This window comes from Saprolegnia parasitica (genome assembly GCF_000151545.1).
Source record: "Saprolegnia parasitica CBS 223.65 unplaced genomic scaffold supercont2.4, whole genome shotgun sequence".
Classification (NCBI taxonomy): domain Eukaryota; phylum Oomycota; class Saprolegniomycetes; order Saprolegniales; family Saprolegniaceae; genus Saprolegnia; species Saprolegnia parasitica.
In genome coordinates this window covers 796317-822045 of record NW_012156398.1, presented here as the reverse complement: position 1 = coordinate 822045, position 25729 = coordinate 796317, and the positions used below count along the sequence as shown (strand labels likewise).

General features: G+C 59.5%; 12 protein-coding genes across 12 annotated transcripts; 7 read left to right on the top strand and 5 right to left on the bottom strand.

Moving 5' to 3' along the window:
• Positions 1–275: 275 nt before the first annotated feature.
• SPRG_01676 (hypothetical protein) lies at positions 276–2170 on the top strand (the record flags this gene model as incomplete). Its single annotated transcript, XM_012340043.1, has 3 exons — positions 276–581; positions 636–1002; positions 1057–2170. 3 exons carry the CDS (start codon positions 276–278, stop codon positions 1986–1988), a joined length of 1605 nt encoding a protein of 534 aa, XP_012195433.1. The 3' UTR covers positions 1989–2170.
• SPRG_01675 (homogentisate 1,2-dioxygenase) lies at positions 2003–3439 on the bottom strand. The gene has a single exon (XM_012340042.1). The coding sequence runs from the start codon at positions 3424–3426 to the stop codon at positions 2080–2082; it is 1347 nt and encodes a 448-aa protein (XP_012195432.1). The 5' UTR covers positions 3427–3439; the 3' UTR covers positions 2003–2079.
• Positions 3440–4356: 917 nt separating this feature from the next.
• SPRG_01674 (hypothetical protein) lies at positions 4357–5075 on the top strand. Its single transcript, XM_012340041.1, has 3 exons — positions 4357–4659; positions 4703–4945; positions 4993–5075. The coding sequence occupies exons 1-3, from the start codon at positions 4374–4376 to the stop codon at positions 5052–5054; spliced, it is 591 nt and encodes a 196-aa protein (XP_012195431.1). The 5' UTR covers positions 4357–4373; the 3' UTR covers positions 5055–5075.
• Positions 5035–6024, bottom strand: SPRG_01673 (hypothetical protein). The gene is made up of 4 exons (XM_012340040.1): positions 5952–6024; positions 5451–5908; positions 5277–5402; positions 5035–5230 (listed from the first exon to the last, which is right to left on the bottom strand). The coding sequence occupies exons 1-4, from the start codon at positions 6010–6012 to the stop codon at positions 5072–5074; spliced, it is 804 nt and encodes a 267-aa protein (XP_012195430.1). The 5' UTR covers positions 6013–6024; the 3' UTR covers positions 5035–5071.
• Positions 6025–7222: 1198 nt separating this feature from the next.
• On the top strand, positions 7223–11584 carry SPRG_01672 (hypothetical protein; the record flags this gene model as incomplete). The annotated part of the gene is made up of 3 exons (XM_012340039.1): positions 7223–10729; positions 10783–11095; positions 11148–11584. 3 exons carry the CDS (start codon positions 7223–7225, stop codon positions 11582–11584), a joined length of 4257 nt encoding a protein of 1418 aa, XP_012195429.1.
• A 439-nt stretch (positions 11585–12023) lies between these two features.
• Positions 12024–13909, top strand: SPRG_01671 (hypothetical protein; the record flags this gene model as incomplete). The annotated part of the gene is made up of 8 exons (XM_012340038.1): positions 12024–12166; positions 12212–12274; positions 12328–12472; positions 12522–12705; positions 12756–13387; positions 13430–13508; positions 13559–13651; positions 13704–13909. The coding sequence occupies 8 exons, from the start codon at positions 12024–12026 to the stop codon at positions 13907–13909; spliced, it is 1545 nt and encodes a 514-aa protein (XP_012195428.1).
• A 2861-nt stretch (positions 13910–16770) lies between these two features.
• Positions 16771–17821, bottom strand: SPRG_01670 (hypothetical protein; the record flags this gene model as incomplete). The annotated part of the gene is made up of 4 exons (XM_012340037.1): positions 16771–17123; positions 17172–17348; positions 17402–17601; positions 17631–17821. 4 exons carry the CDS (start codon positions 17819–17821, stop codon positions 16771–16773), a joined length of 921 nt encoding a protein of 306 aa, XP_012195427.1.
• A 107-nt stretch (positions 17822–17928) lies between these two features.
• On the top strand, positions 17929–20503 carry SPRG_01669 (hypothetical protein). The gene is made up of 6 exons (XM_012340036.1): positions 17929–18155; positions 18210–18338; positions 18382–18904; positions 18958–19282; positions 19329–19467; positions 19517–20503. Exons 1-6 carry the CDS (start codon positions 18089–18091, stop codon positions 20458–20460), a joined length of 2127 nt encoding a protein of 708 aa, XP_012195426.1. The 5' UTR covers positions 17929–18088; the 3' UTR covers positions 20461–20503.
• A 594-nt stretch (positions 20504–21097) lies between these two features.
• On the top strand, positions 21098–21970 carry SPRG_01668 (hypothetical protein; the record flags this gene model as incomplete). The annotated part of the gene is made up of 2 exons (XM_012340035.1): positions 21098–21691; positions 21731–21970. Exons 1-2 carry the CDS (start codon positions 21137–21139, stop codon positions 21968–21970), a joined length of 795 nt encoding a protein of 264 aa, XP_012195425.1. The 5' UTR covers positions 21098–21136.
• An 877-nt stretch (positions 21971–22847) lies between these two features.
• SPRG_01667 (hypothetical protein) lies at positions 22848–23518 on the top strand (the record flags this gene model as incomplete). Its single annotated transcript, XM_012340034.1, has 2 exons — positions 22848–23359; positions 23398–23518. The coding sequence occupies 2 exons, from the start codon at positions 22848–22850 to the stop codon at positions 23516–23518; spliced, it is 633 nt and encodes a 210-aa protein (XP_012195424.1).
• A 52-nt stretch (positions 23519–23570) lies between these two features.
• SPRG_01666 (hypothetical protein) lies at positions 23571–23934 on the bottom strand (the record flags this gene model as incomplete). The annotated part of the gene is given in 3 exon segments (XM_012340033.1): positions 23571–23752; positions 23800–23892; positions 23904–23934. 3 exon segments carry the CDS (start codon positions 23932–23934, stop codon positions 23571–23573), a joined length of 306 nt encoding a protein of 101 aa, XP_012195423.1.
• A 131-nt stretch (positions 23935–24065) lies between these two features.
• Positions 24066–25396, bottom strand: SPRG_01665 (hypothetical protein; the record flags this gene model as incomplete). Its single annotated transcript, XM_012340032.1, has 5 exons — positions 24066–24700; positions 24756–24911; positions 24998–25140; positions 25187–25249; positions 25302–25396. The coding sequence occupies 5 exons, from the start codon at positions 25394–25396 to the stop codon at positions 24066–24068; spliced, it is 1092 nt and encodes a 363-aa protein (XP_012195422.1).
• Positions 25397–25729: the final 333 nt, after the last annotated feature.

Below are 25729 nucleotides of genomic sequence, written 5' to 3'. Positions count from 1 at the left end.
TCAAACGCAGCCACACTGCTGGAGGCCGTGGATGGACGCCCCGCAATCGTCGAGAGCCAAGGATTACATGTCGAATGACATACTATGTCAAACGAATGGGGCTTGGTAGTTGCAGCAGCAGACGACAAGGAGGACACGGTCATGGCAGACAAGAAGCGCGATGAGGAACGAGGCTTTTGCGTCGACACCGTCGTGCGTCAGGCCACCGACACCGTTACGCGATGACGCCTTTTTAGCTGGAGAACGAGTGTATATACTTAGCACTACGCTCTGATATGGCGGGCTCGGACGTGCTCGAGGTGCCGCGGGGCACGATGCGCGTCTTCATTGTGCTTGCGCTGCTCTTTTCGTCGGCGATGGTCGTCCCCCTCCTCATCTACTACTGCAACCGCCAATCGCCCTCGATTCGGTATCGGAACCCCAACTTTATCTCGATCGCAGCGGTCTGGGCGTCCATCTACAGCATCGCGCGCTGCGCCGTGTCGCTGAATCCTGACATGATTAGCTGCACGAACCTCGCGTTGCTCTTTGGCATTTCGCTCCAAACGACCCTCATGTCGTACTTGCTCGCCGAAATCATGGTACTCACCGCCTTTGCATGTATTGACTCGATAATCATCAACAATATGCTGCAGGTGGTGCTCACGTTCAACCTCACGGAGCGCATGACCAAGTACTCCGCCCAGCGCGATTCCCAGCGGGCCGCCATTAGCCGGCTTCAATGGCTGCTTCGACGCAAGCATGTCACGTATATGTGGCTGGGCATCCAGGTTCTTTGGAACCTTCCGAATTGCGCGCTTGTGCTCTCGGGGCCCGACTACTCTCGCTTCAACGGCACCAACTGTCCGGACGAGCTCCGACTGCGCGTGATTCCATTCAATATGGCCCAATACTGCTGCATCGCGATTGGCACCTTGGTGCTTTCCCGCGCGATGAGCCGCGTGGTCGACAACTTTGGCGTCCGCAAGGCATTTCAAAACAGCTCCCGCGCCATGTGTGTGTGTACGTCTCACTTTGCACTTGAGAGAGTTTGCACTTTGCCGTGACGAGTATTAGTTGTCGTGTGCTATCTGCCAGTGTCGCTCTTGTACGACACGTCGTTCGTGCAGTCGACGCACCTCGAGCTCTTCATCGTGGTCGTCGGCGCCCACGTCATCGTGGTCTTTCACGTGTTGGGGCCGATCCGACAAGCCTTTCGCGACCGCCCGTCGTCGTCGTCGGCGTTCAAGGGCACATTGGGCATCCTTGAAGCCTTCTTGCACACCGACGAGGGGTACAAGGCGTTTACGGCATTTGCCAAAGGCGAGTACGAAGTCGAAGTTCTTGTCGCGTGGCGAGCGCTCGCCGACTACCGCGGCGAAGCCAGAGAGGACTTGTCGGCGACCGATATTTTTGACACGCATCTCGGCCCAAACGCCCCGTTGCCCGTGCATCGGTTCGTCCCACCGCTTTTGTTGCACCGGTACGAGACGGCCTTTGCGGGCAACGCCAAGTACGGCGTCCACCCCGACAGCGCGCAAGACCCCAATTTCTTCAACCCGCTTCACGACGCCCTGCTGTCGTACATGGTGCACACGACACTGCCACGCTTCCAAGCGCACGAAGTGGGTGCGCAGATCTGGAGGCCGTTTGTGCTGCAGTACGAGACGCGCCTCGCGCTCGACTTGGTGCTGCAAAAGCAAGCCGAGCCCGCGACCCAAGTCACCAAATTTAGTATGCCCAACCGCAAAATTCGACTCGAAACCATTCAAAGCTTGGGCAACCTCGGCAGCGCCGTCTTTACGGAAATGTCGGTGGCCGAGCGCCGGCAACCCGCCAACCTCGTGCACCGATCGAGTACGGTGCCATTGACCGCTGCGGCCGCCGCGGCGCTACGCGGCGACGACGCGGGTCCAAGTCCCGATCTCGACATGCCTGTCCCATTTGGAGGCAACGAGCCGACACCATTACCGATGCGACAGCCGTCCAACGAGAGCGTAGTACGATAGCAACAACCATGTTCTCACCTTTCTCACGATGCCACGTTTACAAACAAAACAACATGTAGCATTAGTAGGGCTGTAGACGACAAGTTCCGTTCTAAGGGTTCTTCTTGAGCGGGTTGAAGTGCTTCTTGAGCGGCTGCCAGCACTTGTAGTAGTCTTGTTCGTTCTGGTCGCACGTCAGCGCGTACTTGGTGAGCTTCATCATGTACGAGGATTCAAACATAAAGGCGAGGCCGCCGCCAAAGTAGTGCGGTTGCAGGTCAGCCTTGGACGCATTCTCAAACGTCGTCGCGTCCGGGCCGTGAGCCGAGTCGATGCTGTGGAGCGACGCGCCGCCGGGCACAAAGCCATCGGCCTTTGCGTCGTAGTGGCCGTAGATCATGCCCATAAACTCCGACATGACGTTGCGGTGGTAGTACGGCGGGCGGAACGTCTTCTCTTGCACCATCCAGCGCGGCGGGAAGATGACAAAGTCGGCGACCGCGCAGCCCGGCTCGTCGGTTTGGCACGTCAGCACCGTGTAAATCGACGGGTCCGGGTGGTCATAGTTGACCGAGTTCATCGTGCAGTAGTGGTCCAAGTTGTACTTGTACGGGACGTAGTTGCCGTGCCACGCGACCACATCGAACGGCGAGTGCTCCATCGCCGCCGTGAAGAGCTTGCCGCCAAACTTGCCGACCACCGTGTAGTGGACGTCACGGTCTTCGTACCACGCGACCGGGTGCTCGAAATCGCGCGGGTTGGCAAGGCCGTTGGCGCCGATCGGGCCAAGGTCCGGGAGGACGAAATGACGGTTGTACACCTCGAGGATGTAGCCGCGCGCCGGGCCGTCGAGCTCGACGTTGAAGCGAATGCCACGCTGGATGACGCAAATCTCGTGCGGCGAGACGAGGAGCTTGCCCATCTCGGTCGTGATCTTGAGCGCGCCTTCCTGCGGCACGATGAGGAGGTCGCCGTCCGAGTTGTAAAAGCACTTGTCGCCCATGGACGCGTTGGCCGCGTACATGTGGATGGCCATGCCGGCCTTCATCGTGGGCTCGCCCGCGCCAGCCATCGTGTGCCAGCCCTGGATAAAGTCGACCTTCTCGGACGCGGTGGGCATGGCCATGGGCTGCCAGCGCAGCTGCTGCGGCGTGAGCGTCTCGTTGGCAAAGTCGTTGACAATGTCACCCGAGGGCAAGTCGGCGTACTTGCCGTGGATGACGGGCGGCAAGACGCGGTAGAGCCACGTGCGCTGGTTGCTGTGGCGCGGCAGCGTGAACGCTGTGCCCGAGAGCTGCTCGCAGTAGAGGCCGTAGTTGCACATCTGCGGGTTGTTTTGGTGCGCCGGCAGCGCACCCTCGAGCACCTCGGAGGCAAAGTGGTTGCCAAAGCCCGGCTGGTACGACAGCGTCGTCCACGGGTCCGCGGCGGTCGAAGGCGTCGGCTTGGGCGTCGTCATGGTACTTTGAAAATGCGGCCAAGATCCGAGTGTGCCATGGAGTCCTTCGAATCGAAGGGCAAGCCGAAGCAAATCTTCGAAGGATGCTTACAAGATGCAAGTGTACGAGTAAAAACTTCGATTTAGCCCAGAAGGCAACTTGAAGCTGGCACCAGCATATTACAAATTCGCCACAGATTTGTATAAACGTTTACAAACCAGACGCTGGCTGGCTAATCAGCGCCGATAGCTCAGGAAGGAATGGAATCGTTTTGCTCGGTCGCATCATGGACGAGGGGTTGCTATAGGTCGTACTCCCCATAGTGTACCTCGTCATAAAAGTACTCCGAGCAAGATGGGCAATGTGGCTTCGGGATGGAGCTTTGACATTGCACTTGACCGCTTTCGTTTGCAGACCGCGTCCTCTTCTTGGCTCGTACCCCAAGGATGGTTTGTTGTTTCAACTGCATAGAGTGTTCGTGGTGGTCGGAGAGGATACCACCGAGGGGTCCACACCTGCGTGGGCATACACGTACGAACACGCGTTGACACATCACGGGTCGTCGACTTGACGGGACCTTTCTGCGCGAGCAAAACGAGCAGCGTGGCAAGGCGTTGACTGTGGGAGGCGCAACCTACCGGTCGTCTAGCGCGCAATCACGGACTCTTACCATCGCGTCTTTTCGCTTCTACTAGGTTGGAGGTTTGACATGATCCGATCCACGTGCTGGCCCATGCGCCCTCCACGTCATTGAGATCAAAAATAGATTCGACATGATGCATCAACGACGCATGCCGGGCCTCGTCGTCGTCCTCGTCCTCCTGCAACTGCAATGGTCGAGAGCCCAGCACCTTGGGAGTCCGCTGCGCTATGTCTCGGACGAGTGCGAGGCGCTCAAGGTACTACCACTATGTCTTCTGTACCATGTGTATGATGCATGGCTTGGGCGTAGCAAAGCTTGGATGTGATGGCGATCAACGGCGACCAGCTTGCCAACGGCATCGTAGGCGGCCACGTCGTCGAGTCGGACTGCACGAAATTGCGCACGCTCAACGTGCTCGACCACCGCGACGACGACGGCCAGCACCTCCTCTGCGGCAACTCGTGCTTCAACGCGACGGCGGCCACCTATGCTGCGATGCTCAACAACGACTGCTTCCACGGCGATGACGAGTACGAAGTCGCCAACCAGCGACTGTATGCAGCAAGCTTCCAATTTGCGTGCCAGGCCTACGCCGCGTCCAAGTACTGCGGTACGCCGATGCGACCACGTTGTATCTCACACGACGCATCTAGTGTCACTGCTTGGCGACACGGTCGCGTCCGCCGGTGGCAGCTACGACCTCTGCAAGGACATTGTCAAGCCGCTCGAGTGCTGCTACGAGAGCTACCGACGCTACATGCTCTTTGGCACCAACACGTCGGTGGCCGAGATGAACTACATTTCGAAAAAGTGCGGCGACGTCGTCACAAACGCGTGTCCGTGTCATCTCAACCTCTACGCGACCAACGTCTCCAACACCTACGTCTGCAGTTATGGTATGGCAACGACGCGTCTCCGCACTTGGACCACCCATGCTGCGTAGGTGGACGCGCGACGGTCTCGATGCTCCTGCTGCTCACGCTATGTTGGCTGCAAGTGGAATAAAATCGCTTATAGCGCGCCTACTTCTTGGTCGTCTCTTGCACGTGCGCAACAAAGTCGTCAATGAGGACGGGCCACGCGCTATTTTCATCGTAGTTGGAGAGGTCGGGCTTGACGTGGAGCGAAAACTCGAGCGTTTGCGTCCAAACGTCCTTGGACACGGCGTTCTTGTGGTGTGCCTAGCATCCCACGTTTGTAGATGGACGTGAAGGGACGGGCGGCTACCGTCACGTAGGCCAGCCACTGTGGCAGCAGCGCAAACCGCTTGGGCAAGAGCAGCTCCCAGAGCGCGAGCGCCGTCTCGACGCCGAGACTCTTTTGGTCTTTCTCCTTGGCAAAGCCGTATGTAAACTAGTCGATCATGTGGTGCTAGGTACATGGAGGAAGGACGACGCGTACCGCATAGACCTGGGCAAAGAACGCAGTGTCTGTCGAGAGCTTCGTGGCCAACTCGGGCATCTTGGCCTTGAGGTCGTCGATCGCGTGGCAGCCGAGCGCCTTCAAGCCCGAAACAAACTCGTCTTTGGAAAACTCACCCATCGACCGCGCTTGCATGTGGAACGAGAGCGCGAGCATGACGGGCTCCTGCGCGTCGACGCCAATGTGTTCGCAGAGGGCGAGGATCCCGTCCTCCGAGATGTAGCCCGCGTTCTCCTGGTCCTCGTACGCGTGGAAGAGCGTCGTGAGCTCGGCCGTCCAGCCGTCGCCCGTCGACGCCTTTGCTCGCTTGTTGCTATGGTTGTTGTGGCCATTGGTCGGCGTCTCGTCGAGCGGTCGCTTGGTCGGTGAGGCCGTCGTCGCCCGCGCCGCCAGGATGCGCTCGACCATCTCGGCCTTCTTGCCGGTCGCCCGCAGGCCTACATGGCGCCATGACCTTTGGGCACGGAGGAAGCATGGTACCCAGGCGGCGACACTCGTCGACCAGCTCCTTGGCCTTCAATCGCATCAACTGGGCGCTCATCTTCGACTCGAATTGGACGGTAAAATGCAACCACGGCGCTGCGTTGGGATTGGTGCCACGCCATTGGCTCATCTCGGTGCTTTTATGCCATATTTTAGCCAATCCGCAACGCCGACACCGTTGCACTCGGTGCGTGGCCTGTCCCCACACAGAAGAGCTTGGCGACGACACGGACGGCAACGACAGCGCGCTCCAAGCAGACAAGTCACTGCGGTCTGCAGTAGCGACAAGGGCGACGTCGACATCGCTTGGCGCCAGTGCCGGGACATGGCGCCAAAACGAATCGTGGCATTTTTGTCCAATCACAACGTCGATCCGTTGGCGTGTTCAAACCTCTGACGGAGCGCGCGTCGATAGCGATATCCTCTGCGATTTTGCACACTTGACGTGGTAAGAAGACGTCAATTGCAATATCGACGACTCGTGCAATCGACTAACTAGTGTTCTCGTCGTTCTACTATCGTACTACTAGAACATCGTGTTTGCAAGTTGGCGACAAGCCAATCCCAAGACTTGGCACGTACCGGTTGTGGGAGCTGGTGCCAATACTTGGTCGTTGGATGCGAGCGGAGAGATCCATCCCGTGAAAGTCCCCTCTCACCGAGTGCATTGACAAGAAGCACCGGTATTTCCCACTACTAGTAGGTAATACTCGACATTTGTACTATGTACTAATGTCGAGGCTGCGGTGGCCGTTCCACTTGGTGTACACCACAAGACAATATTGACCAATGTGGCCAACGGTATATGTACTAGATTGAAAAGTGAAGTGTTGTCACTGAGGAAGCATTTATTTATACACGCTAGAATAGTTTTGGCGCTGCGTCCTGACGTAAGCGTGCTTGAGAGTAGCCAGCGACGTCGGTGTTCGGTCACCACGGTCGGTGCTGCGCTCGTATATGGATTCGAGACGCTAAGCAGGTCCACCTCGGGAACTAGGCTTCGAGATGGGGCGTCGGCCTTGCATCGACCGTGTCTGCGCTGCGGTCACGTCGAAGATCGCTACACTTGGGCAACGGTTCATCGCGGATGAAGCTATTCAATGTACTATGATTGGACGAAATGCAACTATTTCAGCCAATGATATGGCGAGGATTTCGAACATTCCTACGTCGTTTGTGGCCGCCATACAAACGCCTAGTGTAAGGAATATATGTCGGCCCTCGCGAGTCCCGCCACGGCCGGCGGCCTCGGCGCCGGGGACGCGGCGATGGACGCCGTGCTGATCATCCCGAACCGCGTCTGCATGGTCTGCTTCGACGCGCGCTCGAGCGCAGGCAACGCGCTCTTGTGCTGCAACGTCCCGAGCTGCCACATGCGCGTGCACGAGGCCTGCTACGCCGCGGATGCCAAGACGCTCGCACCAAGCGCGGTCCGGGCGCAGTGGTCCTGCGACGTCTGCACGCTCGAGAAGGCGCGCAACGAGCTCACGCCCAACGCCGCCCGCGTCTGCGTCATCTGCAAGCATCCTGGCGGCGCGCTCAAGCCGACGACGCAAGCGAACGGCGTGTGCCACTTGGTCTGCGCGCGCTGGCTGCCCGAGCTCAAGCAGGTGGCGTCCGAGACTCACCCGAGTACGATCGTCGTCGATACCAAGCTTCTCTACGCGACGCGCCACAATCTCAAGTGCTTTCTCTGCAACAAGCGTGGCGGCTGCATGCAGTGCTCGAGCAAGCGCTGCCCAAAGTCGTTCCATGCGCTCTGCGCCGTGCGCGCGCCGGCAAGTAAGGTCTTTACCGGTCTCAACGACGAGCAGCAGCCCGTGTGCCACTGCGAAACACACCTCGGCGATGTCCAGCCGACGTTCACGCTCGTCAAAGACTTGCACTATGCCAACCCATATGTTGGCGACAAGATGTACGAGCCAGATGCGCCGCTCGACGTGCTTGAGGCAACGACGGCGGCCACCGACACGCCCGCGACGCTCGTGTCTGCCGCGGCGCTCATGCCCTTTTTCAACATGCCCATGAGCGCACCGCCGGCCAAGAAGGTCGGGCGGCCCCGCAAAGACGACTACTCGCCCAAGCCCAAGCCGAGTCCCGTGCAAATGACCATGTCGATGCCACAGGGCATGCCTCGACTGCCGCCGGCGCCGCCAGGGCTTGGGATGCTGCCGACGTCGCGACCTGCGCCACCCCCACCGGGGCTAGGCATGCTCCCGCCGCGTCCACAGATCATGACGGATGTCATCCCGTGCCCACTCTGCAAGGAAGTCGTGTTGCGGACGAATTTCGCGCAGCACATGACGACGACCTGCAAGAAACAAGTCGTGTCGTCGGCGCCGAAACCACCACCAACAAAAGGCAAGGCCGGAAAGGCCATGCCATCGACGACACCGACGCCAACGTCGACGACACCGACGGCGGGCAAGGCGACACCGACGGCGGGCAAGGCGACGCCGATGAGCAAAGCGGCCAAAGCCGCCGATGGTCCCAAGAAGGCCCGTGGCCGTCCACCCAAGAAGAAGCCCGAGCTGTCGATCGCCATGCCGCTCGAGCCGAGTCGATTGTCAATGTCGACGCCGATGTCGACGCCACCGACGCCGTTGCCGTCGTCGACGACGACGCATGTGCCCATGGTCATCAAGAAGCATGCAACGACGTCGTTGTTTCCGCTGCCACCAGGCCAAGCACCGATCGATCCGGTGGGCGACCTTGCGATTGCGTCGCTGCATGCGACGATGCCGTCGGACAACCTCTTCATGACGTGGCCCGGCCAGCAGTTTGGTCACTTGATGCAGTCGGCGTTCTTTTGGGACCAAGTGTCGGTCGCTTTCTTCTCCAAGTATCCCATGCAGAAGAAGCGCCTTGAGCCGCTCGCGCACTGGCTCACAGGCGCCAAGCCCGACGGCATTGAAAAACCGCGGGGCGCGTACGACAAGCCGCGGTGCGCCGACACGGTCGTCGTCACGTCCTCGGAGGACTGGATGGTGCAGACCGGCATGAAGCACACGTGCGACTACATGCTGCTCGCGAGCGGCGCGCAGTGTGCTTTCGACCAAGAGGTGCATCCGTTTCTGCATGTTCACTCGGTGACGCCGTCGCCTGCGAGCGACGGCACGTCGCGCATCGCCGTCAACCTCGTCGTTCACTCGACGGCGGTCCGGTGCACCTTTGCGCTCTCCAACACCGAGCCGCCGGCCGATGCGGACGTGGCGTGGACGCGCTTCAAGCCCGACGCGTTCCACGATCTCTTGACGAACGCGACGCCGGCGTATCCTCGGGGCACCAAACTGTGGGTGGCGCTCCTCGGGCTCGAACCGCTCACGAACGTGCTCATCAAGCAGCAGTACGGCGCGAGTGCGGCGTTTACAGGCACTCAAGTGCAGGACGACATGACGCTCGAGATGCAGTTGTGCGTCGACTTGCTCAACGAACAGATGAAGACCAATCGCGTCCGGTGGCGGTCGCTCTGGGCCAAAGGCACGCAGTACATGCAGGCCCAAGAGGCCCAGTTGACGACCCAGTCGCACGTGGAGCGGCTCTACCTCGAATATGCGTGGTGGAAAGCGGTGTGTCTCTGCCTCATCAAGGGCACGAACGATTTGCCAATCGTGCCCGAGACCGACCGCCTCCAGCCGTTTGAAGACGGCACGTGCGTCATCTGCTTTGACGGCATCTCGGAAGACGCCAACCCGATCATCTTTTGCGAAGCCTGCGACATTGCCGTGCACCAGCGCTGCTACGGCGTGGCCGAAATCCCCAAAACCGACTTTTACTGCGACAAGTGCATTGCCTTGCGCAAAGTCCCGTCGGCGCTCGTGTTTTGCCAGCTCTGCCCGATGCGTGACGGCGCTCTCAAGATGACCAAAGAAGGGCTCTGGGTCCATGTGGCCTGTGCGCTCTGGAGCCCCAACACGCAGCTCGTCCACATCCCGCGCATGCTGATCCAGCTCACGATGCAGCCTCTGGTGCGGTTCGCCACGTTTGACACGGCGACGGCCATGACGTCGCCACTGGCGGACGTCGCCGACCTTCCGCCGCCGCTTCTATCCGGTGGTCTCTGCACGATCTGCCGCGTCGCGACCGGACGTACGGTCCGCTGTCGCCACCCCGACTGCGATACGTCGATGCACGCGCTCTGCGCTTGGTACGCCGGCTTGCACATGCACGCGTCTGTCGCAGCCTGCGGCTTTGTCCACGTTGGCGGCGGCCAAGGCCTTGTCTTCAACGTCTTCTGCGATGCCCACCAGCCATCGTCGCTTGCATGCAGTGACCGGTCGCTACAGCGCGACGCGCGCGCTGCACTTCGGCTCGTCGAAGCCACCAAGCGGCAGCAGTTGCGGCTCCTCGCAAGCGACGAAGATGCGACGTGCGCGGTCTGCAACAAGAAAAAGACCCACGAGTTGTCGTCGCCGTTGTCTGTGCTGTTGCGCTGCCGCCTCTGTAGCGTCGTTGTGCACCCGAGCTGCGTCGCCCCAGAGCTCTCGATCGACACGATTGCCAACGACTGGGCATGCGAAAAGTGCGCCGTCGATCCCACCGCCGCGTCGGCGCCCTGTGTTCTCTGCGACCGCGTCGGCGACTACATGCTTCCGGTGCGCCCACTGGCGTCGACGGGTGCCGCTCTGCACTTTGGTTTTGTGCATTTGTATTGCGCCAGCGTGTTTGGCAGTCGCATCGTGACGGATCCGGCGACGGGGACGCGACATGCGCTGCCACTGCCGTTGCTCGAGCCGCCAACGACCAAGTGTTGTTCGCTGTGCCAGCAGCGTTCGGTACCGAGCTATATCGCTGACAGGAAAGCGTACGCATATATATACTGGTGTAGGGCCGTCTCGTGAGCTGCTGCAAGAAGCAGTGTCTTGCCACGTTCCACCCGTACTGCCACCGCGAAGCGCGCTTGTACAACTACACGCCCGGCAACAAGACAGAGCGTGCGTACTGTTGCACGGCGCACCCGCCGAGCTTTGCGATCTTTGACGAGGCCAAAGGGCTTTGGATCACCAAGCAAGAGATCATGGCGCTACAGCAGATCCGGTGCACGTACGAGCGGACGCGGATGTTTATCGACTTGACCAAGCAGCGCGAGAAGACGAAGAAGCGCCTCTTCCTCCATGTGGAGGCCGCCGCCTTTGAAAAAGGTGCTTTTGTTTGTCGGTAGCCTCGTGTCCACATACTCATCTGTCGTTGTAGCCAAGGACGTGGTCGCGGTTGTCAAGCCTACCCGCACGATGAAGACGTTTTACGCCTCTGTCACGGGTGACGATGACCTCCGGGACGTGACCCGGCGCAAGCCAAAGGAGGTGGTTGCGGCGGCAACACCGAGCAAGCCGCCGCAACGGGGCAAAAAGCGCGGCTCTGAGACACGCCAAGAGCTCTGGCTCAAGAAGCTCGGCGCCACCGACGAGTCGATTGTCGCGAAGCGGCCGCGCCGCCGCAGTGTCGACGACGACGACGCGAACGACGAGACGACGATGCGCCAGCAAGACGACGATGCTGTCAACGAGGGTACACCAAGCCACACAAAAGAGCACGACACGGTCGCAACGTGGTGGCACCGCGCGCTCGAGGCTCTGCCACCGCAAGAGGATCTGGACGACGTCATGGCCACGCTGGTCGACGACGTCTAGGCTTCGTCTTGCGTGGTTTTTGCTTTGAAGAATACATCATTTGCCGTCGAATGGTGCTAGAGTTGGGTGGAGCCGTAGCCTCGGAGCAGAGGACCACCAGAGAGAGGATTGCGGAGCGGTACACACACGCATCGGTCATGCAGGAGTGTTTCTCTCGTCCGCACGCACATGTCATATCGCTGCATGGACGATTTCGGCCGCTACGTTGAGCCAGACGACAGTAGGACCGACGCCATACAATATTGTCTGTATGGCTAGTCCATGCCATTGGCGGCACCAGCAAAACCTACTATTTTCGAGTGTAGTACTTTGCCGCGCGAGCGTCGATTCCCCACCCGAGGGAACATCCACGCGAGCGATGTGGCAAGACGGGGTGCCCGCACCAAGTGATGACGTCATCGGGACGCTGATTGGATGCAGTGTCAACAATTTACGACGTATGGCCGACGTGGATAGCCGCGTCGCGGTCGCTGCGCTTACCGGAGGTCTCGCACTGGTCGGGTTCCGCACTCTCCGGCGTTCCCAGGTGCTAACACAGGCACTGCCGGGGCCCCGCCGCACAAGCATCGTCTATGGCAACGCGTACGGTACCGCTGCGAGTGCCACTCGACTCAGTCGACGATGCAGGCGCGAGTTTGGCAAGACGCGCTGGCACGACGGCCAGCGCTTTCCCGAGCCGTTTGTCACGTGGTATAGTACGCGGCTCATAACTGTCGACGTTTCAACACACACATATGTTTTAGGCAAACCGACTTTGGCGGCGCGTTTTACTACCGGGTGTTTTGGCACCACCGCGTCAACCTGAGCGATCCGACGTCGCTCCAGCACGTGTTTGTGGTCAACGCGGCCAACTACCCCCGTGCAAGCATCCCACGGGCACTCTTTCAAGTACGCCTATGACCCTTGTGTAGTGGCGGTCGCCAAGAGCGACGGGTAGAACTTGCTGGGTGGCGACGGTCTCCTGAGCTCCGAGGACCCGGCGCACGCGGCGCAGCGCAAGCGCCTCAACCCGCACTTTGCGCAGTCGGTCTTTAAAGCGTACATTCCGGTATTTGCCGCCGAGACGGAGACGCTCGGCAAGACACTGGACTCGCTAACCGGACCCGTGTCCGTTCCGAACCGTACGACGTTCGGACTCTAGGAGGTGGCACGAGATGTGAACGGTATGTAGTGATGACGCGCCTGACGCTCAACATCATTGGCAAAACAGCGTTTGGCTACGACTTCAAGACACTGGATCCGACAAACGACCAGGCGGCGATCGTTCTAAGCGCGTTCGAGAAGCTCAACACGCCACCGCGCTTCCTCTACACGCTCGGCCTGACGCTATTGCCAGGGTTCCAGCACTGGCCGCTGCCCTACTTGCGACAGATCCAAGCCGCCAAGGCGACGCTCTTTCGCATCGTCGACGACGTTATCGCACACAAGGTGACATCGCCATCGCGCGACCTCCTCGACCTCTTGCTTGCCGACGCGGCGATGACCGCCGCCGAAGCCCGGGTGCACGTCATGACGTTTATGTTTGCGGGCCACGAGACGACGAGCAACACGCTCTCGTGGGTGCTGGCGATGCTCGCGACGCACCCTACTGTCGAAGCCGCGGTCGTCGACGAGTGCCGCCGCGCCTTGGCCGACGCCGGCGGCACTGTATCGTGGCAGACGCTGGGCGATCTCCCACTGCTCACAGCGACGATCTACGAGACGCTGCGTCTATACCCGACAGCCCCGTTCATTACGACCCGTCACTGTGTCGCCGACGATTCGATCCCGCGCACGGACGACGCTCCGTTCTTCATGCCAGCGGTAGTCAAGTGCAAAAGACAGACACAGACGTGACGTGTGTAGGGAGCGCACGTGTCGTTTAGCGTCGGCGCCATCCACCGCAACCCACTGTACTGGACCGACCCCGACGCCTTTGTGCCCCGTACGTTCTTCGTACTACGACTTGCAAATGGACATGCGTGTGTATGCTAGAGCGCTTTCTAGACGACTCGACTCAAGCCCTCGCCGACAAGGCGCTCCGGAACGGCAAGGGCAATACGTTTACGTACATGCCGTTCAGCGCCGGTACAAGATGCCGCCCGAGCTATTATACCACACGTGTATAACCGGTTCGTAGGCGCCAAGAATTGTATTGGGAAGCGCTTTGCTGTTGCTGAAATGCAGACCGTGCTCCTCCAGTTGCTACCCACGTATGCATTCACTTTGGCGCCGGACGCCAACCTCCACCCGAAACTGACTGGCGTCACGATCAAGCCGAGCAACTTGGTCATGCACGTATCGCACCGCGCAGCGTCATGCGCGAAAGGCAACACGACCAAGTAGCGCTTTTGGCTTCTTCTGTGGACCCCGCGATAAAAGTTGCAAGTGTTTTTTCCCGCCATCTGGAGTCTTGGGTCTGTACAAAGACGTTTTTAATTCTTGATCGTGAAATGTCATCGTGACATATCGTCGCAAGGCGGCTCAGGATGAGTTGCTACGATGTTTGGGAAGGCGAGGACGGGGACGTTAATGGAAGCGAGTTGCAAACGACTTGTTTGGGAAATGACGTATTCATACGTTTCTAGATACGTACTAGTACTCTAGAGCGCAGCATGTCGTACCGTGTTGGGCAACGCAATGGCATAACCATTAACACTCTACCGGCTTGAACCGGAGCTTCCGGTCGGTGACACACAACTCACTTCTTCGACCGGAACGCGCGGTGTCGGTGGCTGCATCGACACAAAAAATGCAGTCCCAGGTACGAGACGACACCTCGCTTTCTCTTTTGTTGTCAACGCCCACCGATTGCATGAAACGAATACTAGAATAAAACCCAAGCACCTATGGCATTTCAATACCAAATCGACGCGGGGCAGCTCGCATCGTTGATTGGCCATGTGCAAGCCCAAAGCGTCGCCAGATCGAGTTCTCTTGGCATTTGTATCGAAACGACGGTTTTGGCGCCTACAACCATATCTTTGCCACCCGTTCTTCGAAAAGAATACTACTCGGAGTCGGAAAGATAGGAAAGACTAGGTATTCGTAGTTCATACAAAACCCGTGATGCACCGGATCCTCGCCCTCCAGCATCTTCATCTTGCAATTTGCAACACCGAGAGTACATCACTGTCCGTCTTCTGCCGTCACCCTATCTCCGTCCCCAACTATTATGAGACTCTCACGTGTTGCTGTTGTTGGCCTCCTCTTCGTCGCCGCCCGTACTGCCCAAGCCAAACAGATGGCCTTGTTCCAGACCAGTACCACCCTCGACACTTTGCCAAGCGACACGACTTTGGTCGAGACCAGCACCTCGTCGACCGATGCCACGCCGGCCCCGGTGCTTGAAGTCATCCAGGCGGCGATTGAAGCCGGTGCCACGCCCCAGCAAGCCGCTGTCATCGCTGTCGCGGCCGACACGGGTGCTAGCCTCAACGCTATCATCGAAACGGCCATCGCCGTCGGTGTTAGCCCATCGGTCGCTGCTGCCGTTGCGTCGGCTGCCGACTCGGCGGCGGGCTCGGGGGCTGATGCCGTCACCAATGCTCCTATCGCTGAAGTCATCGAGGCTGCCAAGGAGGCTGGTGCGTCGCCGGCCCAGGCTGCTGCCCTGGCCGATGCCGCGTCGTCGGGTGTCCTCGGGGCAGCGACCTCGTTTCCGTCGCCTTGGAGGTCGGTGTCAACGCGTTGGATGCCGTGAACGTCGCCGCGGCTGTCGAGATTGCGGTTGAGACGCCTGCGCCCATCATCGAGATCATCCAGGCTGCGCTCGACTCGGGTGCGAGCCTCGGCCAGGCCGCTGCCATCGCGGTTGCTGTCAACTCGGGTGGCTCGCCTGCCGAGGTGCAGATCGCGGCCATCGAGGCCGGTGCTCCGCTCTCGGTTGCGTCGGCGGTCGCCTCGGCCGTGTCGTCCTTCACGCAGTCGACGGCGGGCTCGTCGACCGATGCCACGCCGGCCCCGGTGCTTGAAGTCATCCAGGCGGCGATTGAAGCCGGTGCCACGCCCCAGCAAGCCGCTGTCATCGCTGTCGCGGCCGACACGGGTGCTAGCCTCAACGCTATCATCGAAACGGCCATCGCCGTCGGTGTTAGCCCATCGGTCGCTGCTGCCGTTGCGTCGGCTGCCGACTCGGCGGCGGGCTCGGGGGCTGATGCCGTCACCAATGCTCCTATCGCTGAAGTCATCGAGGCTGCCAAGGAGGCTGGTGCGTCGCCGGCCCAGGCTGCTGCCCTGGCCGATGCCGCGTCGTCGGGTGTCTCGGGCAGCGACCTCGTTTCCGTCGCCTTGGAGGTCGGTGTCAACGCGTTGGATGCCGTGAACGTCGCCGCGGCTGTCGAGATTGCGGTTGAGACGCCTGCGCCCATCATCGAGATCATCCAGGCTGCGCTCGACTCGGGTGCGAGCCTCGGCCAGGCCGCTGCCATCGCGGTTGCTGTCAACTCGGGTGGCTCGCCTGCCGAGGTGCAGATCGCGGCCATCGAGGCCGGTGCTCCGCTCTCGGTTGCGTCGGCGGTCGCCTCGGCCGTGTCGTCCTTCACGCAGTCGACGGCGGGCTCGTCGACCGATGCGACACTGCTGTCCGACGATACCGGGTATTCGGCGCCACAAGAATCGAAGCCAGTGCACCTGGTTGGGTCGCTCGAGCCGGAATCTGCTACGGACGCCAACTCGCCGTCTGCGTATCTGTTCAACACGGCTAATGTCGCGGACACATCGGCCTCTGCGAACAACGGTGCGCTTGGTGGCATCTATGACAGCATCGTCAGCTATATTACGTCGGCACCCAGTGCGCCACGATTCCGCGCGCGTCCCCAGTGCGCACCGACGGCGTAAACATGACGTTGCAAGCCCCGTGTCTCTTTTACCACAGTGTAGCACTCGTAAGAAACCATGATGCATCATATTACACTCTCTTTGTTTTGCTCTCCAGTCTGTCCATAACCAGGGATTGCACAACCGCTATCCACGATAGCCCTTGCTTACAATTAGAGTCCAGGCTAAAACCAGTGGTAGCCCAATCTGTGGCGTTGCAAAGGCGAAGAATCCAACGTCCTATCGTCCCACTTGCTATTTTACCTGCAGACAATGCGTTGAACCTCGTTGTGTGACGGTAATCTCCGTATTGTGTAAGGCCCGGGCAAGACCGATCCATCCGCATGGTACATTAACGAGAATGGATGACAGTTCGCATGCTTAGTTAACTAATACACGCGGGGGAACGGCATGTCTTTAGGGAATTGAAGCCAGTTGACCTTGGGGTACTCGGTTTCGTGGCTCTCGACGACGTGGATCGAGTACGCGTGGCGCGACTTGTCGGACGTGTTGGCGTGGCTGTAGTGCACAAACGACGAGTGGAGGAGCACGAGATCGCCTTTCTTGGTCAAGATTGGCGTTCCGCACGTGAGGTCAAACTCGGGCTTGGTCGCAGGCACGGTCTCCAGCAAAGGGCCGTCGGATTTCGAAAAGTCCTCTTCGCCATCAAACGGCGTCGTGCGCTTGAAGTGCTGGAGCACAGGCGTCGTCAAGTGCGAGCCTGGCACGCCGTACAAGCAGCCTACGCAACGCATCAAATGGATACGGCCAACAGGTCAGGACGAGAAACCGTTCGATGTCGTGCAGTCTTCCAGTGCCCACCAGAGACCGATGACGCTCTGCGGCTCCGTGTAGAGGTACGTGCCATCTTGGTGCGCGCCGACCTCGCCGCCAATCGACGGCTGCTTGAAGATATACATGGACTGGGGCACGACGGGGGCCACGTATCCAAGCGACTGGAGGATGCCTACGACAGAAGAATGAAGAATGCTATCGATACGAAGTGGCAGGACGGCGCACCCTTGACGCTGGGCGAGAAGCTCACGTCGCGAAACGCCGGGTCGAGCGAGTGCAGGTTGTGGCCAATCTTGTTGATCGCGAGCGGCAGCGGCACGGTGACGTTGCCGTCGTCGTCGACCGCGTCTTCTTCAAAGAAGCAGTGGATGCGCGGGCCCGACGAGAGAAAGTACGCATCGCTGTACCGCGTCTGGTGCTTGGAGCTAAAATGCTCTTGGAACTCGGGTCAAACTGCGAGAGGTGGTGGTCCGCCCGCGCCCGGAGCGTGTCGCACGTCTCGTGCGAGAGCGCGTTCTCAATGTGGAGGTACCCGTTGGCATCATAGAACGCTTTTTGCTCGGCGCTAAGGCCATACGCGGCGGCCGAGCTCGCGTGGCGCGCCCACGCCGGCGTCAACGCCTTGGTCACTGCACGGTGCAACATGCCAGTCCGAGATTGGTGACTGCCACGGGTCGGGCATGCCCATCTTTCCGATTGGTCGAAAGTGCACTTTCGCACTTGAAGCACGTGTTTTCAACCAATCAGCGTCACGCGTGTCGCACCGAAACCGACTGCGGTGAGCATGGAGGCCGCCGAGCCGGCCGACGCCGACGACCTCGCCGACGACGTCGCTGACGACCAAAAGGCCCAGGCCTTGGCCTCGAGCCGTCACAACGATAGTCTCGACCGTTCACCCACGCCGTCCAGCGCATGCCGCGTGTCCTTGGCCCGCATCCGACCGCTCACGGCGCACGAGCTCGCGACAACGTCGTCTCACGTAAGGACCTTTTTCTTGACCATGAGTGCAAGGGCATTGGTATGGCACTTGCAGATCACTCCGCTCAAAGCGACAGACATGCGCGGCCTCACGGCCGACGTGGATCGCAAGCCCAACGAGGCCATCAAGGTGTTTGTTCGAGTCCGGCCGGCATCGTCGGCGCCGTCTCCAACGTTTATCGGTGTACGTACGCACTGCATTGCGAGCACGTACGATGTGTACGTAGATTCAAACGCTGAGCGACACGACGCTGCGGATCCCAATCACGAGCCACGGTCCCATGGAATGCTCGTTCGATCGCATTTTCCAGCCGACGCTACGCAGTCGGACATTTACGGTGCCGTGCAACATCTCGTCGCGGATGTCGTGCACGGCTTCAACGCTACCATCTTTGCCTACGGGCAAACCGGCACGGGCAAGACGCACACGATCTTGGGCATGGACGAGGCATCCTCGTCGTCGCTCTCGGGGCGCAGCGGGACGCCCGTCGACACGACGCGCCTCGAGCTTGATGCAGCGTGGGGCATCATTCCGCGGGCGCTCTTTGAGCTCGTCCAGCAGTTTGGCAACAACGGCGTCATGACCTGTGCGTACCTTCAGATCTACAACGACAAGATCTACGACTTGCTTGCGGACCGAAAGCGGCAGCGCCCGCTCGTGCTTCGCGAAGCCGATGACGTGTCGATCCAAGGCCTATCGCTTGTCCCGATCGCCACCATGGACGACGTTTACGCCTTCTTGCGCAAAGGGTTTTGTCTCATGTATCGTTGGCTCTCTAATCTTGTCTTCTCCATGACGGTAGGAAGCTGCATCGCGTGGTCCGCGAAACCGAGATGAACGCCGCCAGCAGTCGCAGCCATGCGATTCTCCAAGTGCACTTGCGGTCTCGGAGCGGCCTGCGCCAAGGAAAACTCAACCTCGTGGACCTTGCGGGGTCGGAAAAATGGAACAAGCTCGTCGTCAAGCCCGGCGTCGAGATTGAGGAAATGAAGAGCATCAACAGCAGTCTCTCAGCGCTCGGCAATTGCATCGCTGCGCTGACGCAGGCCGGTCGCAAGCACATTCCGTACCGCGACTCGACCTTGACGCGGCTCCTCAAGGACTCGCTGGGCGGCAACACGCGAACGGTATCTCGTGTGTCTGTTGGATAAGAAGCCAGAAACCAATCCGTAGGTGCTGATTGCAACGATCAACGGCCGGGCGTCGGACGAGACGGTTCGGACGATCCAGTTTGCAGACCGGACGCGGGCTGTCATGCAGTGCGTTGTCCTTAATCCAACACCCACGGTGTCACCGCGCCAGCTCCAACTCGGTAGGTGAAAATGCTCAAAATGATGTCACGTGTTGCATGGACGTACTAGGGCTGGTGGCAGCGCGGGCGCACATTGCCAAGCTCCGGCTCAAAGTCCTCGAACTCTCGAACGTCAAAGACAAGCAGAACGAAGAAGTGCAGTCGAAGCTCGCGCACTTTGAAGCGAACATCCAGGCGAAAGAACGCGCGATCGGGACGCTCTTGGCGCAAAACGAAGCGTATGAAGCCAAGGTGCGCGAATCGGAGCGTCAAATTCAGCAGCTCCAACACAAGATACAAGCGCTAACGACGCCCGAGAAGGTCGCGGCCAAGCCGTGCGAGTACGACTGGGATCGACTCGAGCGTGGGCGCAGTCTCTCAAGCTTGGCACCGATCCCAGATCCACCTGCCCTTGCTCCTGAAAAGAGCAGCACCCTCTTCAAATCACTCTACTCGAAACCTGGCGAGAAGGTGCCCGTCAAACTCCAACCCGTGATGCCATCGGTGCTGAGCACTATCGACGCAACAATACCAGTGTCAAAGAGTATACTACCGACAGTGTGCACCGACCACCAGCTTCAAGGCTGCGTTCTCTGTTCACTGCGAAGCAAAGCGCCCGCTTCAAATCAACTGAGCGCAATGACAGAGACAACAAAAGGTCGGCCCTTTGCAGCAACCGCTGCGTCTCTGCCACGGAAACCTCCCGAGGCGTCGTCATCGTCGGTGCTGGTAGCGTCGTCGGCGTCATCCGGTGTGTGCGCGGCGCACCAACTCAGTCGATGCATATTGTGCCAGAGCGCGCGGCCCAAGCTTGCCTTGCCCCCGACGAGTGCCATGCCTACGACGTCGGTGACGGCGGCGACGTGTGCGCCGCATCGTCTGACCAACTGCGTGCTCTGTTCGCATGCCGCCCAGCCTCGCTTCGCTGCGTCTTCCAGCAGCATCCCCGTCATTGCTCGAAGTAGTGTGTCGTTCTCCGTCACCCCCAACCATTCTAGTAGTGTCGCCCGATAGTAACATACAACTGTACAACGTTGATGGTTGTTACCGCTTCCAAGCTGAGAATGTCGGTGCTTTCTGTCCACCCCGCGCACTCCGCACGTGGCGCGCCCCGTGTCCGGTGCCATGTGGTGAGCGTGAGGTACCGGTACTAAAAGTGGGCTCTCGGGGATTCGAACCCGGATCGACGTGGTGGTAGGACCAAGACCGCTAGCGAGAAGAAAGTCGACAAGAACCACACCCTCTTGACTGTGTGAATGCGAGGACATGTAGTATGGGTCGTCAGTGGTGGCCTGCAAGCCGATCACGGTCCAGGAACGCGTGCGTCACCGCTACCGCACGTTCGACGGTTTGTCGCAGCCCATGCGTTGGTGTCCGAGTCCCGTTGCATACAGCCGATGTAACGTTACCCAACGGCAAACGCGACGGCAAACCGACGCTGGAAGCGCCGAGCATTCTGTGCGCAGCATCGTACTAAACACCGTCTTCTCGACCTTCTCGATACGAATGCTCGTGAGTCAGATCCCGGCGATCGCAAGGTGGCCATCTGTGCAGCGCCACCTCGTCGACGGCGTCCATTGAGCCAACTTCAACTTGGAAACCTCTCAAACATGATATCACAAAAAATCACTTTGTTGATGGTTTGCACTTGCCAATTTGCAGGCCCGATTCCACATCAACAAATATACCAATGTCATCGACGACTCGGAGCGACGAGAGTCATGTCTGGTACTTTGCGATCGGGTCGATGATGAACCCAATCAGTCTCTCGAACCGCGGGTTGGCTCCAGTAGAGAGCCACCCGGCCGAGGTGCTCGATTACACGCTCCAGTTTTTTGGCGCCGCGGGCATGGCCGAGGCCGTCCCGGAAGTCGGCGCCTCTTTCCACGGCGTGCTGCACAAGATGACATCTACCGAGATGCAAGTCCTCGACCAATTGGAGTCGACGTACGTTCGCGTACCGGCCAAGACACGACTCTACGACGGCCGCCTCATTGACGCTACGATCTATGGCCGGGACGCGGCCAAGGTCGCGGCCATGGGGCAGAACGACAAGCCGCCGAGCGAGCGCTACATCGAAATCATGGTGCGCGGCTGTGAGCACTACGGCGTCGCAGCATCGCACATTGCCTTGCTCAAGTCGGTGCCGTTCGTGCCTCGTAAAACGCCGAGCGAGTTTGTCTCTGTGCCCGTGCCCGACGGCGTGCCGACGTTTACGCAGGAGGAGCTGCGCGCTGGCACAGGCGTCGACGGACGCCCGTTGTATGTCTCCATCAACGGCAAGGTCCGCGAGTACATCGGGTCGCCGGATTTTGCCATGTACAACAACATGTTGCGCATGGCTGGGCAGCCCATGGAGCCGTTGATTGCCAAGATGCTGTACGATCCCAAGTACGGTTGTCCGTCGACGCTGCAAGAATTCACGCGCGAGCACTGCGCGTGCATCGAAGACATGACGATGCAGAATTTTAGCAGTCTCTTCCAGACCGTCGGTCTCATTGCGCAGACGTATAAGGAGGAATAAAGGTCGCATTGGATGTGCGCAAAGGTCATTTTTCTCTTGTGCGTTGTGTCTTCGGTGGTTGAAAAAATGTGGTTCCAGTCAAAAGAAACAGTGCCACCAGGACGAGCCGGGTGCGACGCCCAGTGGGACCTCTTTCTTAGCGGCATGGACGCACACACATACACGTTGTACATTGTACTGGAGACCAAGTCGGACCGAGTACGTACTGTCGATGGTCACAAATGAACGACTGTCTCGCGTCTCGCCGACGAGCGTGCTTCTGGCGCAACTGCATACCGGGTATCGCCTTTAACTATCGCGATGTCGGTGCTTGCGATTCATTCATTTTGATCAAAAAGAACAAATGATAGCATCGTGTTGGCCTTTGTTGTCATGCTAGTCACACTCGTACCCGTACATCATGACCGACAAGTTTACCTTGTAGTCATCTGATGACGGTCACAAAAAGAGCGCGTGAACCCAACGACACCACTTGTTGCGGGCGGTGATACCGCGACATCATGTAAGGACAGAGAGGGGCAACACCAGCATCAGTCGGGCGTGGTAGATGACACTCGACTGTATTAATAGTACATTCTGCTCGGCTCTCGGTTGAGCGATCGAGAGCCGCATGCTAGGACTCGACTTGTGCGTCCATTCATCGACACCCAGCATCCACCGGAAACCTCCAAAACGTGATAAGATCGTGCACCGAGATCGTCGCTTCACTTTTGCTCTTCGTACCATGAGCGCTGCTAGCGACGACCGCTGTGTCTGGTACTTTGCGATCGGGTCGATGATGAACCCAATCAGTCTCTCGAACCGCGGGTTGGCTCCAGTAGAGAGCCACCCGGCCGAGGTCCTCGATTTTTGTCTGCGGTTTTTTGGGCACCTTGGCATGGCCGAGGCCGTCCCGGAAGTCGGCGCCTCCTTCCACGGCGTGCTGCACAAGATGACATCTACCGAGATGCAGTCGTTGGATCAAATCGAGGTGACGTACGTTCGCGTACCAGCCAAGACACGTCTCTACGACGGCCGCCTTATTGACGCTACGATCTATGGCCGGGACGCGGGCAAGGTCGCGGCCATGGGGCAGACCGACAAGCCGCCGAGCGAGCGCTACATCGAAATCATGGTGCGCGGCTGTGAGCACTACGGTGTCGCAGCATCGCACATTGCCTTGCTCAAGTCGGTGCCGTTCGTGCCTCGTAAAACGCCGAGCGAGTTTGTCTCTGTGCCCGTGCCCGACGGCGTGCCGACGTTTACGCAGGAGGAGCTGCGCGCTGGCACAGGCGTCGACGGACGCCCGCTGTATGTCTCCATCAACGGCAAGGTCCGCGAGTACATCGGGTCGCCCGCCTTTTTCCTCTACTCGCACTACCTGCGCATGGCAGGCAAGCGGTGGGGCCGGTACTGGCCAAGATGCTATATGATCCCAAGTACGGCAGCCCGTCGACGCTAGAGGAATGTACGCGCGAGTACTCGGCTTGCATTGAAGACACGATGATGCACATTTCAAGCGTCAACTTCAAGGTGATCGGTCGCATTGCGCAGCGCTACAGAGACTAGAGGCGCTACCTTTTGGTCTATAAACCCATGAAAATGAACCCATATGGCGAATTTATGCATTGGCGCGGCGGACCAGTCGCAACGGCAAGGCCGTCGGCTTGATCGTGACGCCTGTGAGCTTGGGCACGAGGTTCGATGCCGGTGTACGCGTCAGTGCATAGCTTGGGAGCAAGTGGAGCAGCACCGTTTGCATCTCGGCGATTGCAAAGCGTTTTCCGATGCAGTTTTTGGGCCCTAGTCGATAATGGACATATTGTTTTATGCGCGAACAGGATGTCTACCGAGGCTGAACGGCACAAACGTAAACCGGTTGCTATTGCCACGGCGCAGCAATGCATCCGCCTCGTGCTCGGGCGATCCATCCAGGAAGCGCGCTAGTCGCCACAAATGACGTCTCGAAGTACCATGGGCAACATTGTACTACCTGGGAGAAACTCAGTGGGGCGGCTCCAATACCGTGCGTGCTGGTGGATCGCCCCAACGCTAAACGTCGCCTTAGCGCCCTGCGACCACCAAAGTTGATGGCCTCCGAGAGGACTCGCTGTACCTAGGGCATGAAGAACGGCGGGTCGTCGTCCGTGCGCGGGATCCAGTCATCTTGCGTGCACGTCCGCATCGTAATGAACGGGACCGTTGGGTACAGGCGCAAGGTCTCGTAGATCGTCGCTGTGAGCAGTGGGAGATCGCCCAGCGTCTGCCACGATACAGTGCCGCCGGCGTCGGCCAAGGCGCGGCGGCACTCGTCGACGACCGCGGTTTCGACAGTAGGGTGCGTCGCGAGCATCGCCAGCACCCACGAGAGCGTGTTGCTCGTCGTCTCGTGGCCCGCAAACATAAACGTCATGACGTGTACCCGGGCTTCGGCGGCGGTCATCGCCGCGTCGGCAAGCAAGAGGTCGAGGAGGTCGCGCGATGGCGATGTCACCTTGTGTGCGATAACGTCGTCGACGATGCGAAAGAGCGTCGACTTGGCGGCTTGGATCTGTCGCAAGTAGGGCAGCGGCCAGTGCTCAAAGTGCGGGAGGAACGCGAGCCCGAGGATGTACAGCGGTCGCGGCGGCGTGTTGAGCTTCTCAAACGCGCTTAAAACGATCGCTGCTTGGTCGTTTGTCCGATCCAGTGTCTTGAAGTCGTAGCCAAACGCTGTTTTGCCAATGATGTTGAGCGTCAGCCGCGTCAAGACTAAGCATACGCATGCAATTAGTAGAACGTTCATCATTCCATTGGGTGGGCGTACGGTCAGGGACGTCGACGACGTGACCGTCTGGCAGTGCGTCCAAGACACTTAGAAGCGTGCGCGTCTCCGCAGCAAAGACGGACACAAACGCCTTGAGGTTGGTCTGCGCGAACGGCGGGTGCACGTGCTTGCGCTGGCTAGCGTGCACTTGGTCTTCTGAGCTCAAGAGCCCGTCGCCGCCGAGCAGCGTTTACAGTATGGTCATGAGTCCCGCGATCGCCTTGCATATGTAGAAGAGACACGAAGGATGCTGCGCGGGATCGTGTCGCGAGGGTAGTTGGCCGCCTTGGTCACGAGCACGTGCTGCAGCGATACGGGGTCGGCCAGGTTCACGCGGTGTTGAAAGAGAACGCGGTAGTAAAAGGCAGCGCCGTACTGCTTGGTCCTACGGCCATGCCTGTCAACAGCGTCATTCCCCCACCGTATCGTACCATGAAGCGAACGGCTCTGGGAACGGACGCGTCGCCGACCACGCAAAGTTGGCGAACTCGCGCCTGCATCGAGCGTGAGGCATGAGGGCCACAGCACAAGCAACGGTTGGCGCACCCGTTGCCAGCGATGGCGTGGGTGCTCGATGGGCCACGCAGCGCCTGCAGCGGGTGCCGACGCGCTCGGTAGAGTAGTAGCCATCCCACGAGCATCGTCGCGATTGTAATACTCACACCGACCAGGACCGACGACTCGTCCATTCGCATGACGCAGCGTGCCAACATGGCACTCGGCAGCATCGGCGTCGTCAGAATTGAAAATGCTACCAGCCACGGTTCGAACTGGCGCCCATCATCGGCCAATCGCCGTTGCCCGGCGAGATCTTTCGTGGCGCGTCAGCGCTTCTGCCACGCAGGTTCCTACATGGATGTGTCTTGACAGATGCGACGTTGCCCGCGACCAAGGGCGCACGGTCCATGCATGGAATCGATCGACTCGCCATTGCTATTGATTGCGGCCATTGTCGCGCGACCGGCCTGTAAAAA